The following is a 19,142-nucleotide window of genomic DNA, read 5'->3' on the forward strand; positions in this document are numbered from 1 at the left end:
GAGGGAAATACTTTTTCAGCATCCAAGAGTAAGATACGCCGCTTGTAATGCTGTTGGACAAATGGCAACTGACTTTGCACCTGGGTTTCAAAAGAAATTTCATGAGAAGGCAAGTAGTAGAGTAGTAGGAAAAAATGTGGTAGAATTATGTCTCCTTCAGAAACTTGTTGTCTGAAAAGGAGTATTTCTTCTTCAGGTGATAGGAGCTCTTCTACAAACCATGGAGGATCAAGGCAGCCAGCGTGTTCAAGCCCATGCAGCTGCAGCACTCATAAACTTCACTGAAGATTGTCCCAAGTCACTGCTTATTCCATATTTGGATAATCTAGTGAAGCATCTTCATTCCATTATGGTGATAAAATTACAAGAGGTATAATACAATGGACAAATTGTTTCATGGAGGGTAACCTTGTCACATATAAGTACAGCTGAACTAAGACCTCAGAAATGAGCTAGTATACGTATCTGCTGATGTTGGTCTAAACTGATGAGAATTAGCTTATGTGCAAGAATAGATCTTTACATTTGGCATGCTTTTAAGTAAAATGTGTACTTTAGAAATATAACACTTTCTTCTTCCTCTTTCCAAGTTGATACAGAAAGGCACTAAGCTGGTTTTGGAGCAAGTTGTGACTTCAATTGCGTCAGTTGCAGATACAGTAGAGGAGAAGTTTGTTCCCTACTATGATTTATTTATGCCCTCCTTAAAACACATTGTTGAAAACGCTGTTCAGAAGGAATTAAGGCTTTTACGAGGAAAGACTATTGAATGCATCAGTCTAATTGGTCTTGCTGTTGGCAAAGAAAAGGTAAGCTTAGATTTTATATAATGGTCTAAATATATTTTTAATGCCTTTGTTTTTTGTAGTATTAGCACTAAATTAATGTAATCACTTGTTCTACATACAGCCATATTTTTGCTGATTTCTATGCTTATTTTTATGTTTCCATTTCTGAGCTGACTGTGTTACTGCTTAGGTTCACAATTTGCAATAGAATCTTATTGTAGTTTAAGTAATTCTTGTCACACTGAAAAATGTTGAAAGCAAGAATTTTTTCTTCCTTTGAGGTTTTTCGGGCTTTATTTTGCTTCAGGAGAAATGACATGGCATCCCATTTAGGCAGTATCAGGGGCAAAATATATGCAGTTCAAAGGAAACTTAGTATAGTTTTATGTGTGGATGCCTGAAAAAGTTTAATTTAAGTGAGCATTTAAGTCTGTGAGAAATAGCATCTTAATTTGCCTTTAAAAACATAGTTGTTTCCTGTATCTAGTTTATGCAGGATGCATCAGATGTAATGCAGCTATTGTTGAAGACACAGACAGACTTCAGTGATCTAGAAGATGATGATCCACAGGTATGTCAAAATTGTGTCTTTATAGCTCATTAGTATTAAAAACATACCTTGTATACATGATGTTTCTGCCCCCTCCCTGGCACTTCAGGCTAATTGTCCAGCCTGTCTTACAAAACTTGACATTGAGATGGCCCTAAAATCTTTCACAGAAGCATGGTTAGGAAATGAGACTTCCAGGACCTATATTTGCAGAAGAAATTTGAGCTTGCTGTCACCTTCTTATAAATAGATCAACAAGACTTGTTATGCAGCTGTTCTAATGAGCAGAGAGCTATTTTAACTTGTACATTTAAATACTCCTCTGAAAACATAGTACTGCACCCTTTTTAAATTTTTACTCTATTTTACCATTTTCAGGAATGTGGCTTGGCAGTATTGTTTAAATCTGGGAAGTATTTCAGAAAAAAGATTGTTTTTTAGAACAGGCATTTGCAATCCAATCATGAATCTTACATTTTTACACATATAGCTACTTTCAATCAGAGGTGCTGTCAAGATGTTAGACTTGGGATGTCTTTTGAAGATGCATTTTTATGTGGATTGCGTATTAGATTACTTCTCTTTGAAATAAGCTTTATGGACTGCTGACAAATTCTTTTCGAAAGTCTTATTGTGTAATGTATTTCCTTTATGCTTTCTTTTTAAGTATGTATTATAATAAAATGTGGGACATGAAAATTTCGCCTTCTCTTTCCTAGATTTCTTACATGATCTCTGCATGGGCCCGAATGTGTAAAATTCTTGGAAAGGAATTTCAGCAGTACCTTCCTGTTGTCATGGGACCTTTAATGAAGACTGCATCCATTAAACCTGAAGTAGCTCTTTTAGACAGTAGGTTTAATATGATGTTTTGCTTGAAAAGTATACTGAAATAAATGGTTTTGTAGCAGTTTTAGATTATTTTTCCTCCCCTCTGTACAACAGCACAAGATATGGAGAATATGAGTGATGATGATGGTTGGGAATTTGTAAGCATAGGCGATCAGCAGAGTTTTGGAATTAAAACTGCAGGCCTTGAAGAAAAATCAACTGCATGCCAGATGCTGGTGAGTAATAAAACTGTTTTGGTGATGTATGTGTTTCTGGTCAATTGAGTCTGAAGCCAAATCTGTAACCAAAATACTCTTTTTTTGTCTCATGTGAAAGAGTTTTTGGGTGATACTGCTTAGTTTGGATTACAGGCACTTAGTTGCGTGTGGTTTATTTGACTTAAAATTATTTATTTAGTTTGGAGCTTAAAATTTTAAAAATTAACAGATGATTTTCCTTTGTTAGCAAAACATAAGGAAATTAATATGTTAAAAAGTAGTTAGTTCCTTTTTGCGAATATTGCTGTTTTGGAATTTGGTTTGAAAAATAAATGCGTGCCCTAAGAAGGAGAACTCATGCTGCTATCAGGGTTTCTCAAATTACCACAGTTGAGAGGGAAGGTAAATGGATTATTACATGGGTTTTTTTTTAAATTTAAAAACCGTTATACTTTTAACAATCTCCCTCTCACCTTTACATAGTTGAAAAATGTTAAGTATTTTCCCTTAAAAGAGGCATATCTGTGCTCTATTTTTCAGGTTTGCTATGCAAAAGAGCTGAAAGAAGGATTTGTGGAATACACAGAACAAGTTGTAAAGCTGATGGTTCCATTGTTGAAATTCTATTTCCATGATGATATCCTATTAACAAATTCCACTGTGAAAACGGAAACTTAGAATCAGAATTGTGCTTGCCGTTTTCCTAAATTAATTGAATGTATTAATGTTAAAATAGTCTGTAACTTTATAGCAGAAATGGTTTCAGAGAATGTTGGTTTACACACCCTATTTTAGGCAATGCATTCCTACTTTTCCCCCAGTTTCTTTCTAAATAAGCAATCAGTAGAAAAAGTGATGTTTGTGTAACAAAGCAGAAGAGAACTTGAACAGCTTTTCTATCATGGCCTGAAACTTTCTTGAAGGTTTGAAGGCTTGAAGCCACTTCTAAATAGCAGACAATGTAATTTTTCTATTATTTAATCTTTATCTAATTAAGAAATCAAATGCATGTATTATAATGAAATGAGTTTCAGGTAGAAAACTAAAAACTTCATTATGGTGGTGGGGTCTTAAATTCTGAGCACTTTATTGGTGTTGATTGCTGTCTTTCCTTAATAATGGCACGTGTCCGGGTGGCAGCGGCGGAGTCAATGCCCCTTCTTCTTGAATGTGCCAGGGTTCGTGGGCCGGAGTATCTCACACAGATGTGGCACTTCATGTGTGATGCTCTCATCAAAGCCATTGGGACAGAGCCAGAATCTGATGTCCTCTCAGAAATAATGCATTCTTTTGCAAAGGTAACACTGTCACAGATTTCATGGCGTTACTCTTTGTAGCTTTTTGAAATAAGAACGGACATGTTTGGTGTTCCTTTAAATGGCTCGAATAAATGCAAGGCTTCCTCTACAGGAGATTTGTTGTGATTATAAATGTTGTTAAAGCTGATGGAAAAAGCTGTATTTTGTTGAAAGACTACCAAAGTATTAACTTAAAACCATTACCAAATTTTTTCATTTTAACCACGGGTGAGCAAAATTATGAGTATGAAATGTACAGTGTCTTGTATAATTTAAGCATTGATTATAGTATGACTGTTCTAATATTATTCCTGCGAGTGATCCAGAGCATGTGTTAATATTCTTTGTGTGCTTAGATTTCTTTAAGACTGCTTGTGTTAAATTTTAAAGCTGAAAAACTGGTTGTTTTATTTCACAAGTGCATTGAGGTAATGGGAGATGGATGCCTTAACAACGAACACTTTGAAGAGCTTGGAGGAATACTGAAAGAAAAACTAGAAGAGCACTTTAAAAATCAAGAATTAAGACAGGGTAAGTTAACACCAATCCTGTTAACATGTGATGTGGCTGTTCTTTAAAGCAGAATTTCTAATTATTTCTGAACACAGAGAAAAAAACTGTTCAGATTTCATTGATTTGTATATTTATATAAAGTGATTGGATTGTGAACTCTGTGAAACAGAGTCCATGAGTTGAATTTGTAAGCTCTTGGAGGATGAAGATGGCATCATTTTCAGGAATACTGTAGTTTAATCAAAAGTTCATAGACAGATTTACTTGAAAGACAGTGCACATCTATGGTGTTATCATTTCTGTGGGTTTTTTCATCTGAAGTCTGCAGTTTTCTCAAAGCAATAGTAGTTTCTCATTTCTAAGCCCTTTTCTTGTCTTTGTGGACAAGCTGGTGTGATCGTATCTATTTCATGTGCATTTTTACACATTCGTAAACTGAGCTGTCCTTTACTTCTTCCTTTTCTGTGAAAGTTTTTTGAAGCTCCTTAAAAAAGGAAAATTCCTCTTGCATCTTCAGCTACTGTTTTCTAAATTTATTTCTGCTTAATTTTTCCCTTTCACAGGCTTTTTATGCACTTATAGAAAGGTAGTGATTTAATTTTTTTTTTTAATATAGTGAAAAGACAGGATGAAGACTATGATGAACAAGTTGAAGAGTCATTACAAGATGAAGTAAGTTAGTTTGAAGTGGTTTTCTACTCATCAAGCACCAGAGTGGAAATATTGCCCAAATATGCTTTCTACTCATTTGGGCATAGTGCATCATCAGAATTATTTCTTCTGAGAAGAATCGTGTTACTATAGCCCTTCAAAACTTTCAGTAAGAAATGGGTCACTCTACATTTCTGAATTAGAAAATATGAAAGGTTTCCTTGTCTGATATGCTGAAGAAGTTCAGGACATAGATTTTTATTTTCTTCATCTGCTTAAACAATTCTTGGATGACATTAACACTGCTACAGATTTGACAACAATTTAATTACAGAATAAGCTGAGTTGGAAGGGACCCAGAAGGATCATCCACTCCATCTCCTGCCCCTGCACAGGACATCCCAAGAATCACACCATGTGCCTGAGAGCATTGTCCAAACACTACTTGAGCTCTGTCAGGCTGGTGCTGTGACCACTGCCCTGGGGAGCCTGTTCCAGTGCCCAAACACCCTCTGGGAGAAGAAGCTTTTTCTAATACCCAACCAAAACCTTTCCTGACACAACTTGGGGCTGTTCGTTTTGGTTCTGTCATCACAGAAAAGAGATCAGTGCCTGCCGCTCCTCTTCCCCCAGTGAGGAAGTTGTAGACTGCAATGAGGTCATCTCTTGGGTCTAGCCTTGCTGACTTGCTTTTTCTTTGAGCCTTACAAGCTGAGTGGCTCTTAATCTAGGGCCTCTATACCTCTGATCCCAAGATATTTGGTGTGTCATGTCAGGAGCCTGTCTCAACAAGAATAGCCCAAAAACAGTATCAGAAAAGGACAGCAGGATAAACAGCTGCCATCATCGCTTATGATAGAATACCAAAGTGACTGCTTAACGACTTAAACACTAGGATACCAAAGTGAGTTAATAGTTTAAAGTGGAGATGATTGTAGAAGAGATACAATAATTTTATTATGTCATTATTAATATGGAGAGAGACAGTAAAATGATTGCTGCTTATAACATGAGACAAAGGATGCTCAGTGATTTTAAGAACTAAGAAATTTTTTTTGCTGCACAGTGCAGGTATAAAGCTTGATGACATGAATTTAACTTCTATGCAGACTCCAAAAATCATACACCCATATGTAAATACCGTTTTAAATAACAGTGTGGTTTTTGGCCCTCTGTTTTTAGGCTTTTTAGAATTAGGCCAGCATTCAAGAAGATAGATTTTTGTTGCCTCCAAGACCCTTTTATTTCTTATGTGTCACTCTGTACTGAGAGAAAACACAAGCAGGCAGCAGTTTCAGAAAAGCTGAGTCCCTACTCTGCAACAGAGTTGCAAAGCATTTTTAAAAGTGTTCTAATGTTTGCTGATTTTTCTGTAAAGTCCGTAGAAAGACTTGCCTGCGTTACCCTGTGACAGGAGGGGTGGGATGAGGGCATTACTTGCCATATGGACAGAATTTAAAAATGAGTAACATTTGGATATACACCTTTGGTCTCAGAGTATATTTATGTAGCCCTTACCTCAAGGCAGCAGAAATATAAGAAGCACAGAAGTTATGAAAGTTATTCAAACAGTAGTTTCAGGTCCAGCCCTCACTTCAGCAATAACTAAACTGCTGATTTGGTTGAGAGTGGAAGGCATACACCAAGTAGGAGTTACACTCTCTTCCCCAAGCATCTGTTATCAACTATTGATCAACAGGCAGTACCAGGCTAGGTGGACCTTGTGATGTGCTGCAGCAGTTCTCAACCTCTTCATGTCATTGTGTGCAAGTTCCAGGGTTCCTGCCTGAGTTGTGCCTTGACGATGCAGAGGTTGGCTTGCTAGGAAGGGTTTAAATATCCAGCTGTAGGAAGCTGCCTGTTGCACAAGAAGTAGTTACTAGTTTGTCACCAGAGGGTGAGAAAGATGAAGGTCTCTAGAGACCAGAAACTAGCTGTACTGTTTTCCCTGCCTGTGAAAGTATAAAATTAAAAGTTAAAGGGACCATACTGACTACAACAGAAGTTGCTGTAAAAGAAAAAAATTTCCATCATAAGTGTATCCAGGGAATAATCCTCACCTGTAAGGCTCTTTATTTGACAAGTTTGAGGTATTACCTGGGCAAGGTAAAAAATTAATTTAAACAACAAAAGGAGGAGAAGAGTATTTGTTGTATTTTTGGCACAATCTATATGACAAAGGCAGTTATCCATTTACTTTTCCATAAAAGCTTCTTATGGTATCTGCAAGGTAGGCAGGCCTTTTGCCTTCTGTAAAGGGAACCAATTGAACCAGTGAGGGAACCATTGAAGCAAGACAGTTTTGTCTTGATTTGATTTGATTTTTCTGTCCCTGAAACAAACATGCAAGTCTTAGGCAACGGAGTTTCAGCAATCGAGTTTACATTTTTAAGAAGGGTAAAAGGAGGACTCCTGGAACTGCCAGCCAGCCAGTCTCACTCTGTGCCCAGTACAGTCATTGAACACATTTTCCTGGCAGCTGTGGAAGACAAGGAGGTGATTAGAGACAGCTGATATAGCTTCCAAAATGCAAATCAGGCCTGATTAATTTAGTGGTTTCTGTGATGGAGTGACTGTATTGATGGATTAAGGAAGAGCAACTGATGTCATCTGTCTTGACATCTTTCTTGAGCCTTTAAGAGGGTCCCATACTACATCCTTGTCACTAATTTGCAGAGATCCATATTTGATTAATTCAGCAAATAAGGAATTGACTGGATGGCCATGTTAAAAATGTTCCATTCAGTGCCTCTATATCCACATGACAGTAAGTGATGTCCCTCGAGACACTGGAACATGTTGCCTAGAGAAGAGTGTGGATACCCCATTCCTGGGAATGATCAGGGCCAGGCTGGATGAAGCTCTGAGCAACCTGAGTGTCCCTGACTAGTGGGAAGTGTCCCTGTCCATGGCAGGGGGTTTGGAACTAGAGGCCTTTAAGGTACCTTCCAGCCCAAACCATTTTGTTATTCCATCATTCTGCAATTAGACAAAGAATTGAAAATTAGTGAACTTAAGATAATTGGTTTTACAAAAAAAAAATCATAAACCAACTTTATTCCATTAGTTTAGACACCTTAGCACTTCATGTGAATTCCACTCTGTTAAAGATTGTTAGTCTTCATGTGAATTGTATCCTCTTCCTTTCAGGATGACAGTGACGTTTATATTTTGACTAAAGTATCAGACATTTTGCACTCAATATTCAGTAGTTACAAGGAGAAGGTACTGCCATGGTTTGAAAGGTTACTTCCACTAATTGTCAACCTAATTGTAAGTACCTTGTTTTCCTTTAATTTAAATTTAGTTATTTTTTTCTGATATGTTAATATGTCTTCCATGCTGATGTCTTAGAGAACTTGGTAGGTATAATGTAGCAATTACTGTTGTACAAAATAGAAATATTCTAGATCAAGGATGAAGTTGTTACCCTATGCTTTTTGAGCAGGGTTGCTGCTGTGCTACTTAATATCTGTGTTGCAAGACCCAGGATCATTGACACGCGCAACTGTTTTGAGAAATTTAATTTCCTTGAGACTGTCCAGTATCTCAGAAATGGATTTCAAGAGGAGGGACAAAAAAGTGTTGCAGAGTCGTGGGGAAAAATTGAGACTGATAGATGTAATGGAGTGTGAAATAGAGGTGTGAAGGTAGACACCTGGATTTTATTTTGTTCATGGTATTGCTGGAACAATTACTACCACAAATTACATGGTTTTAGGATTGAATTTAATCTGTGAAGATATTAACAAAAGTATTAGACCACTGTTGCTGTGCTTGTTGTTGATATAATCGTTGGCTGCAGAATAATTTCAAGGCGTCTCAGCTGTGGGGTATTTGTCCGCAGTGTCCGCATCGGCCGTGGGCAGACCGGCAGTGGGGGCTGTGCATTTTTGACGATGTGGTGGAGCACTGCAGCCCCGCCTCGTTCAAGTACGCCGAGTATTTCCTGAGGCCCATGCTGGAGTCGGTGTGTGACAGCAGCCCCGAGGTGCGGCAGGCGGCTGCCTACGGAGTGGGAGTGATGGCGCAGTTCGGCGGGGACAGCTACCGGCCCGTCTGCCCAGGTACGGACCAAATGAGCGTGGGCTTAGGGGGAAGGAATAAAAATGGCTCACCTTCCGGCTAGTGAGGTCTCTGCCCCTGGGCAGCGAAATAGATTGCCAGTATTACCTGTGTCACAGATGGATTGATAAAGTACCTGAGTTCCTCAGGCTTTTATTGTTCTGCCTATTAGCATTTCTGTTGCAGCTCTGACTGATTAGCAAACTTGATTTACGTACTCTTTTTTAAAATATGATCTGGCATGCAAATGCTACTTTCATAAAAACCATCTTTCTGATACGCAGCTGTCTCATAGATGCTTTCTGCTAATGTTGATGTGGATACATACTAATGCAAAAGCCTTTGGATGTCTGGAGAAACTACACATGAGACCTATATTAAGGAATAGTCTATTATACGACTTATGTGGCTCTCTGCTTTCTGATTAAATAAAAAGGAGCCTGATTTCTGTAAAGTAAGAAGTGAAATGAGTGTGATAGTACTTATCAGAAACACTTTGTGTCCTTTCTTTCTGCATGTTTCAAACTTCTTTGAAATTTCAAATTCATCTTAAAGAAATTGTCTGCTTGCACTCTTCTTGCCAGTCACCAAAGTTAATTTTGCACACTAAGTAGCACCCTTTATTAAAGCTTTTTTCCATTTTTTAAAGAAAATACTTAGTCATCTAAGTATGTATTTAAAATATGTATTTCACATGAATATTAAATGAAAGCTGAATTAGATGATGTAAGAAAATAAGAATCATCTGAGAGGGGTTAACACAAATGTTGCCTACATCAATCAGAGTTGTAATTTTCATTGTTAATATAAATGTAATTGTTACATTATAACAATCAGAAAAAGGTGTCTTTTTAAAAAGAAGAGAAAAAGCAATGTGGGAAGCCTTGCAATGAATCATTAAGAGCATGAAAATTTAGAATTGTCTAGACAATTCTGATTTTGAAATTTTTTGAGCTTTTTAACATCTGTTGAAGTCCAATTTTATTTTTCATTAATTATGCTTTATCTTACCCCATTTAAAATTTCTAACATCTTTGATCCTTCTCTTTGTATTTGGACAAATAATTTTTGATTATGCCAGACATTTGGCTTCTCCTTAAGTTGAATTTTAGATAAAATAAACTTTCAGCTTTACAGCATACAGTTCATTAGCAGACACCTCAAAAGTATTCTAAATCCTTTTATCCATACATGAAAGAACTTTGTGATTTATTTTAATAGATGAAGATATGCTGTGATTATAAACGAAGTAAATCCGTGTCATGAAACATTATGTACCCCACAGGTTTTGCTATATCTCTGAAAAACATCATGTTTGTGAGCTTTTATTTGTAACTTTTTTATTTACTGGTTGATATATATCACTAGTATATTGTTCTTTTGCAAGTTTGAAGAGTATGTAAATACTCTAGATTAAAACCACAGGTATTGATATGAGGTTTTTTGGCAGTCAGTTCAAAAACGTCCAGGAATATAAAAAGAGCTTGTAAATGGCATGTGGTATACACTGATGAAACAAATGTCACTAAAACCAGATTTTGTAAAGAGGAAAGAAATAAGATGGAAGAAAAAAAATACAGCAAATCAAGTCACTCTCTAAACAGGGATACAAGGTTACAATTGATGCAAGTGGCAAGGTTACTTCTGTTATGTTGGTAGAAGAATATAATTAGCTGTTCTCTGTGAAAATCGTGTCAATCCAGTGCATGGATTTCTTCCTAAATCGTATCAGTGGCCTCAAAACTGGATGGTGCCAGATGTCAGAACAGTCAGTCCTTGGAAAAAAGCTTAGCATTATAGAAGATGGGTCTTCTATTGTCAAAAGGCTTTTTTAAGGTTTATCTAACACAATATCTATGTGAGAATGGATCTGTTTTAGAGACAAGATGAAAACTTGTCTGGTAGGCTGTAGGGAGAAAATTATGCTGATTCATTTTGATGCCCTCCTAATTTTACAGTTGCAAGGACACACCTAACTAGAGAGTCGTCCATTAATAGCAGAGAGTGAGATATAGATGAGATGAGATAAAAACCTGAGGTATAAAATGCAGGCTCAGTTGTCCTGGACATTGTAGACCTCTCTGAAACAAACTCTGCTTTGGAGAATAGTCCAGCATCATTATCCTATATTCGATGCGTAAGCTAGCGGGTCTGATGTTTCTGTAGTTCTGTAATGTTTACCAGTTTTTCCATAACTGCTTCTTTCTTCAAAAATCTAATGCAGTGGACTCAATATAGAAAGTGTGATTGTGTATTCTTTAACTGCAAAGCTTCTAGTTACTCATCAAAATTCAGAAGTGTGAGATCTTACTCTTCCTCAGTAATCAGAGTTATTTTGAAGTGTGCTTTCTGTACAATTCCACAACCTGCTTACTGTGCTGATAGAGAATTTCACAGCTTTAGCATTTTATTTTTAGCAGAAGAGCACAAGGACAATTGTTCCTGCTTGCATATAGTGTGCTTGGAAGTCTGCATGGACACTAGTAGCTAAAAATGTAACATTAATGTTCATTTAGAAGTGTGTGTATGGTTACCCACATGACTGTTAAAAAAATATAATTGCTATAAACCTAGGAAGAAAACTGGCATTTTTCCTCCAATGAAAGACATTTCCTTTCCTTGATTTTTATGATCTAAACTATGCCAAGTTGATTCACCAGGTGAGATTACTCCTATGAGCTTCCCCTAGGGCACCTTTTAGTGATGTATGTGTACATCCATACATATTTTTATATACAGATGTGCCTACTAGCAATAGATACATACACTGAGGATGTACACTCTAGTTCACATTGAATGAATGAGTGACATTCACAGTGAAATGTCACTATAGCAGTGCTTTTCCTCCTCCTATGTTTATAGAGCATATTCGATTAAAGAGGTAATGCTTGCCATCTACAGTGTCTTGTGTGTTTTAGATTACCTAACTCCAATTAAGACACATGGGAATATTATTTTCGTCTGAACTTCTAAAGCAAATTCAAACTTCTGCAGTGGCTGTTTTCTTCTGTTTCCTTGCAGAGCTTTATTTATCTGTTTGGTTTTCATATGGTAATTATTGAGCAGAGAAGAACCTAGAAGCAGTAGAACATTGGAATGACTAGATTTTAGTGCTTGGAACACAAAAAATCCTGGTTTTAATACATACAGTTGTCTCACGTAAAATTTGTGATATTAACAAAGTATAGCTTGATGGTGCATTAAACTTTATTCTTGTATTTTTAACAATTAGAGGCACTTCCATTGCTGGTGAGAGTCATTCAGTCACCTGATGCCAAAGCCAAAGAGAATGTCAATGCAACAGAAAACTGCATTTCAGCAATAGGAAAGATAATGAAGTTCAAGCCTGACTGTATAAATGTTGAAGAAGTCCTTCCACACTGGTTATCATGGCTTCCACTTCATGAAGACAAAGAAGAAGCTGTTCATACTTTCAATTATCTGTGTGACTTACTTGAGAGGTAAGGCAAAGTCTTCACACTAATGCAGAATGTAAGCCTGTTTGCATGCTCTTTCCTTGCACTCTTCTTCCAAAACTGAGAATCTATGAGGTTAATCTACACAGGGTTCAGAAAAGATAATTTGAAATGTCAGAACTGAGCCTTCCCTGATGTTATTGCTGCTTTTTTAAACAGTTACTGTTCTTGGCCTCAATAGTGTCTGTATGGCTGAGAAAAAAAATCCTGGCTGCTTTATATGCCCATAATGGGAAAGGATCTACATAAAACTTGTACAGAAAATTTCAGGAGAAATTTCTGATACTTTGCTTACATATCAGGACCAGTAACTGATCAGGTCTTTTCTCTTAAAAGCAGCACACATGCTTTTGCAGCCTTCTTTTAAGTAGTTTTGCGCTTTTTTGCTTTCCAACAAAGTGAAGTATCAAGTAGAAAAAAAATATGGAAAAATTCATTGTACAGGGCTATCTCCCATAGTAACTATTTCAGTTGTTATTGATAGCATCTTAACCCACAGTTTATTTTTTGGATTTGTGTTCCTTTCTGTAGGTAAATGGAAGAAAAAAGTAAACAGTTATTCTAGTGTGGTATTACATCTCAGAAGAAAGATACAAAGGAAGTAATTTAGATTCCTTACAGTCATTTCTATTTTGTGAATACCTTGTATCTCTGGGTACTTTATTAAGGCAGAGTCTCAAAATGGCAGCAGAGGTCCCTAGACTAATTATAGAACAATTGTGTAGAGACACCATAATAATGCTGCCAGGTGTTCATGTAAACAGGAATATAGAAATGGAGAACTGCAGTACCAGCACACTTCTGTACCCAGCTCTGTGCAGGTGGCTGAGCCTGGCTACCTGCTTCTCTGGAGCTCTGCCAGCCCTACATTCACAGCCTCTGCATTCCAGCACTCGTAGGTGGCAGGGCTGGAAGTAGATCATGTGTTCCACACAGATTCCTGATTGCTAGTACTCCTCCACTCCAGCCTTTGGCTGGGAAAGAGGGAGCAGAACTGCTTGCTTGCTGTGTCATGGAGAGTGCTGGCAGAGAGCTGAAGTTACCAGCGCTCCTGACGCCAGTAACGCAACGTCCTGGGAGGCACAGAGAGAGGAATAAATCCTTTTAGGCAGGGTATTTCTGTCACACTATTTACAGTTCCATCTGCATGGAACTCAGCCATTCTGTAAAGTTCAGACCTTCTTTCTGATAAAGTTTAGGCTGAGTAAAGAATCAGCTGGTTAAATATTAACAGAAGGGGGAACATGCTGTCAGCAGGCAACAAAGCTGTGCATACTTATTCAGCTGTGTGAAACTTAAACCTAAATAAGCAGCTTTAGAATAAGATCATTCAAAAGCATTTCACTTACGTGTAAAGTGTTTATATTACTTTTAGATAAACAATAATTCCTTTGCAATACATCTTTTGTAACAGCAATAACCCAATTGTCCTCGGTCCCAACAATTCCAACCTTCCCAGAATACTTGGTATAATTGCGGATGGTGAAATCCACGAAGCTATCAAACATGAAGATCCATGTACCAAGCGGCTGGCTAACGTTGTTCGCCAAGTGCAGGTAAATAAATGCTTGCCTAAGTATAAAGGGAACATTTAGAACCTGTTTGCAGAAGGAACTAAACTGTTAAACCATTTTGAGAGCCTTATCTCCTTAGATAATAATGGTTCAACCAGTAATTTTGGAGATCCTTGGATGTTCCTTGAATGATTACTGATAAAACTTGGTGACATTTGCCCTTGAATAAAATACCTGTAACTGTCATGCAGGGAGATGGTTAATGTGTGAGCCAGTATTAGTTTTTTGTGGTTTTTTTTTTTATGAGTCAGACATTAGAATCCAGAGAGAAAGCTGCATGTCCTTTTATCGGTGAACTGTACTGCAGGATTAGATCCAACATGTGGTTTTTGTAAGGGTCACCAGCATCCTGTGGTGACTTTCTATTACAGCAGCAGCTTTGGTTTTTTGTCAGAGGACAAGTGCAAAGCACAAGTTATTTTACTAGTGCTCTTTTCAATCCAGTGCGAATATTGGTGGCTGGTTTTTTCAATGTTTTCCCTGCCTTTGGGGGACTGCCCTGAGGTTCACTTCCTTTATGCCATAATGAGTCCATATACTTAAACAGCACTTCTCTACAGTGCTGTAAGTGATAGTGCTCATAGTGCACATCTGCTCCAGGACCAAATGTTCTTGGGTGGATGTAATACTAAGGAGAGAAAGGAATGTGCCTGGTAAGCATCTTGCTCATAAAAAAACATGGAGGATTTTGAGCAGCAGGTCTTCAATTATTGGCCTTTATATCTGATCTGCTTTGGCAAAATTCAGATTCAAGAATTTTAGGAACACTTGATATTGGAAAGGATTCACCTGTATAAGTGTATCAGCCTGAGAGATCCATTTTGTCTGGTAGGAAATGCTGTTAAAATTCTGAAGGTATAAAGAGAAGGAAATTGAGCCAAGATTCAAAGTGAAAGTGTAGTGTAAGTGACTGCTCTAGATAATGACAGATATGAATCCTTGCTGTTAGTACTTAAAGTCTGGGAATGAACCCTTGTATTGGGGTTTACCTAATGCATTTGTTCACTTAACCTCAAGTCATCCAGGTTTATTTTTTTAACAATACAGTGGCACACACATGTATAGATTGTGTACAGCAATGTCTGGTTTTGGCCAGGATTGATAGGAACATTAATATGAGACAAGACCTTCAGCATTGGCTGAATGATTTACCTTCAGATTCAACAGGAAAAAGAAATCTTAAAAGTCATATATTTTTAAAAATACAATTTTAGCACAGTGTTACCAATCCCATTTCTCTTCACACATAATATTTTGACTTTAGTAAAGCTGTAAGACTTTTATACGCTGACTGTAAGAGTTTTATACTATGATAGGAATTTTCAAGGTTGTGTAGTTGCTAAAAAGCTCCTGCTTCCCAGATTCCAGGAGACTTTTTTTTTTTTTTTAATTATCTCAGTAAGCTGTTTCACTGCCAGTGTCTGACATGAGCAACATGGTCATTATTGGAATTGAATAGAAACTTCTTTGCTTAGGTATTTTGAGGCCAGAAATATTTCAGTGTAAAGTATCAATTTTAACGTGCATCAGAAATGTCAGAAGAGTGCATTTAATTCTGCAATATTTCATCATATATTAAGACTCTAAAATGCCTAATGGTATTTAAAAGTAAACCCAAAACCATACATTTGAGAGCATTTATTTTTGAATTTTTTTAAGAAATTTTTATATTTTTTAAACTTTTTAAATTTTGAGAAAAGGGCATTATAATAGAACTGAATGTAAAATATACCAAATATAAATTAAACTTTTTAAAAAAATTTACTTAAATTGTACTGTTATTGCAAAAGCCAATCTAAAGACCTAAAGTCAGTCACCTGGAATTTTTTTCCCTGTCATTGTCCTAAGGAAAGCAGTGTGCAAATTGCTTCCAGTTTCTATTGATAAGTGAATAAATACTTTTTCCTCAATCTTGATTAATATTCAGCACTTTTCAGTGCCATTAGAACAGTCCTTACTGATGGTGACTTTAAAAGCCAATGTCTCAGCTGAGGGCTGTGGTAGCACAGATGAAGGGTTTACATTGACCCAGACAGATGCTGTGCAGTTCTCTCTGGGAAGTAATTGACCTTTCCTTTCACGAAAGAGCCACGCCCTGTGTTGGCAGCAGAATTTTACACACCTGACATGTAGCACATTGTGCTGTAATCCCAGTGTTCATCTCGAAGCTTTGTTAGTGCTGCACCAGTGCCCAAAACACTCATGTGGAAGAGGCATGGTTCAGTTTTGCCTGAACATTGGTCTTCACTGCAAATGGTTTAGGCTGTGGTTAACATTGGAGTGTCATTTGTCAACCCATATAGTTGTTACAGAGAGTTCCCAGGAGTTCAAAAGCAATTACTCTGCTGCTGTTCAGTATCTTGAGTTGAACCTGTGTAGCACTGTGTATCACTGAAGATTTCAGTCTCTTTGGCATGTATATTACAGGAATAAGCTGAGTGAATGTTGAGTTTTGTAAACCTAGCAAAGTTTAGGATGTGCCTTTGGTCGCTTTCAGCCTGCATAAAAAGACCACTTCTCATTTTTTTTCCAGACATCCGGAGGACTGTGGACAGAATGCATATCACAGCTCAATGCAGATCAACAGGCAGCCATACAGGAGCTCCTGAACTCTGCTTGAAGGGCCTTAATTATCATCTGCAAGAAAACTAACTCCAAATAAACGTTTACCCTATTGTTTAGGTTTCTTTTGTTTCTTTTCTGAGTAAAACCAGAACTGTAGTGCGTGTAGGCCTATCTTCTGCAACCTACAGGCAGTGGCAGCAGGAAGAAGCATTCTTTCAGAACGGTGTTTAAATCGGTTTCTATCCCACAACATGAAAGAAGTTTCCTGTAAACCCTACAATAGCACTGAAGAGTATTTTTCTAACGATATCAGCCATCCATACGATGGTGAAAGGGAAACAAATTGAATTTTTCTCATTAGACATAAGACCTTCAGCAGTAGATGTACGATATAACAGATAAACGTTTCTCTACATCTAGTGTTAATTGTATTAATTGGAGTGTGAGTCTTTGTAGGGTAGAAAGTGTCCTTCTGCCCAACAAGGTAGTAGATCAAATGATGAAAAACTGAAGACAAACATCGAGCATGAAGACCTCATTGATCGCACTTTTGATTCCCAAAAACAACTTGTACAGTGACTCAATGAGGAAAGCTGTTCAGCTTCCAGCCCTTGAATGTGAAGTCTCTTTGGCATGTCTGACAGTATCTCATTCACTCCTCAATAAATGACATTGAAACACAAGAAGCTTGTGTAGAAGTTCAGTGATGTGTGGTTCTTTTAATTTACTCTTGTGAAAAGATAAAAATAACAAACTATACAAGTCATGATTTTATATTTGAAACTTTGTATATTGTTGCCTATTACAAATTTTATGCTTTTTTGTTTCTTGACTTTTTAAGAAATTTTTCACCTGAGTGTGTAGAATGGAAACTTAATGGCATTCCTTGTGTGACAGTAAATATACATATCTTGACTTTAAAATGTTTTTCATGTTCAGATGCAATTGCATTTCTTAACTTATAAAATGTAGTGTTGTTCCGGCTACAGATGTGCAACGTGATCTGGTAGGCAGCAAACCTGTTGTAGTAGCCTGTGTTTCATTTAAAACAATCATGCAGTTGACAGCATGACCTGAAAGAATCAAAAAACCTTCTCAGGTCTTTCCGGTACTTCAAGAGCAATACATCATCTACCAGCAAATATAGGCACAGAGTATCTGATTTCTCACAAAGGTGAGTGAAGTTTTTCCACTCTCTTACTTCAAAGCTGTTAATATATGCATTGATCTTTTAAAAACTTCTTACTGAAGTGTTCTTCAAGTTGATCTCAATTGTCTCTTGAAGCAGATCTTTTCACAAAAACAGGGTGTAAGTTTTCTTCCTTTATAATAAGAAAAGGTAGAATTTTACATGTAATAAATGCCTCTCATACTAAAGAAAAAACTTAGTTTTGCCTTTGAAAGTGTTTCAGAAAAGAAAATGAAAAATGAGGTGTACCAAAACCAGCCCAGGACTATTATACCCAAAGGTTTGTAAGACAAACTGCCTTAACCATAGAACTTGACAATGTAGTTTGTTTAGAGGCAGCTGAAACAGTGCAACAAAGTACTGTTCCAGTTTTCATTTTTTTAAGTATTGGTAATCTCTTATTTACAGAAATTCAAGCATTCGTGCATCTGGAAGATAAATGCTAAGGATTGGATACCAGTACTGTGAGAGAACTAGTAAGTCATCTCAAGCACTGGTCCTAACAATAACAATTTTGCTATACTCTATCCATCATCTTTCTTTGCGGGGTTTGGTTTTTTAGGTATTTGTCATTTCAATTTCCCTCAGCCTAAAACTTGTAAATTTTTCCCTGTAGCAGACTTTTTGTACTTTTTCTCAGATCTTAAACTTTAGATTTTTTTTTTCCTTTTCTTTGGACTGTGTGGTGAGAATCATAGCACATTTGGCATTTCCCAGAAACAGCGTCAGCTTTGGCTCTCTGTAACATAAGCAGCATTTGAATTGCTCTCCTAATGGACCAGCTGTAATCCTCTTGCCTTCCTTTCAGTCGAAGTAACTGGGAACAAATAGAAACAGGAGATGGGGTTGCTCTATGTGCCAGAGCCAGCACAGAGCAACTTTGTGCAGTTGTTTTTACCCTTTTAATCATTTTATCAAAGCAAAGGGCACCAAGTGAATCACTGTCAGCCTGAAAGGTAGGTTGGTTCCAGGTCCTACCTAGAGATCTATTCTTGCCTGTCCCCACTGAACTTGTCAGGGTTAATCCAAAAGCTTCTCAATGGCATTTTCTCGATTTGCACAAGTTTTAAAAACTACGCTCCCTTTCCACCTATTTAAAAGCTGTCTGAATCACTAATCTTGGTTTTTCTGGTTCCTTAATACAGAATTTTAAAGCAGTCAGCTGTTCCTTTCCTTCATTGCACTTAAGTACTGTTGCCCAAAGAAAGTATAGTAGTAGAACAGTAGCTTTATCTGCAGCTATCTAAAAATAAAGTGTCATTTTTATGAAGGAGCTTAAGTAATTTTAAACTATGGTACCGAGGTGGGAAAGGTAGTTTTGATTCAACCATTTTTCCTCCAATCTTGCTTTAACAAACTGCTCAGCTATTGTGTGGGTTGAGAGATGTACCTAGTGTAGCAGAAAGAGCACTGCAAACAATAGC

General features: G+C 37.2%; 1 protein-coding gene across 1 annotated transcript in view; it reads left to right on the plus strand.

The window, feature by feature from the left end:
* Positions 1–17,215, plus strand: part of IPO5 (importin 5) — a 41,517-nt gene extending 24,302 nt beyond the window's left edge. The window contains exons 12-26 of the mRNA XM_014873380.2: positions 20–109; positions 197–370; positions 591–809; positions 1,276–1,359; positions 2,058–2,190; positions 2,284–2,405; positions 2,928–3,024; positions 3,513–3,685; positions 4,105–4,216; positions 4,815–4,870; positions 8,000–8,122; positions 8,697–8,916; positions 12,147–12,375; positions 13,805–13,946; positions 16,498–17,215. Of these exons, the coding sequence (XP_014728866.1) occupies positions 20–109; positions 197–370; positions 591–809; positions 1,276–1,359; positions 2,058–2,190; positions 2,284–2,405; positions 2,928–3,024; positions 3,513–3,685; positions 4,105–4,216; positions 4,815–4,870; positions 8,000–8,122; positions 8,697–8,916; positions 12,147–12,375; positions 13,805–13,946; positions 16,498–16,584 (2,061 nt within the window). The 3' untranslated portion in view covers positions 16,585–17,215. The remainder of the gene's footprint in view (positions 1–19; positions 110–196; positions 371–590; positions 810–1,275; positions 1,360–2,057; positions 2,191–2,283; positions 2,406–2,927; positions 3,025–3,512; positions 3,686–4,104; positions 4,217–4,814; positions 4,871–7,999; positions 8,123–8,696; positions 8,917–12,146; positions 12,376–13,804; positions 13,947–16,497) is intronic.
* The last annotated feature ends 1,927 nt before the right edge of the window (positions 17,216–19,142 follow it).

The sequence above is a fragment of the Sturnus vulgaris genome, chromosome 2, assembly GCF_052056855.1.
Source record: "Sturnus vulgaris isolate bStuVul1 chromosome 2, bStuVul1.hap1, whole genome shotgun sequence".
Lineage (NCBI taxonomy): Eukaryota > Metazoa > Chordata > Aves > Passeriformes > Sturnidae > Sturnus > Sturnus vulgaris.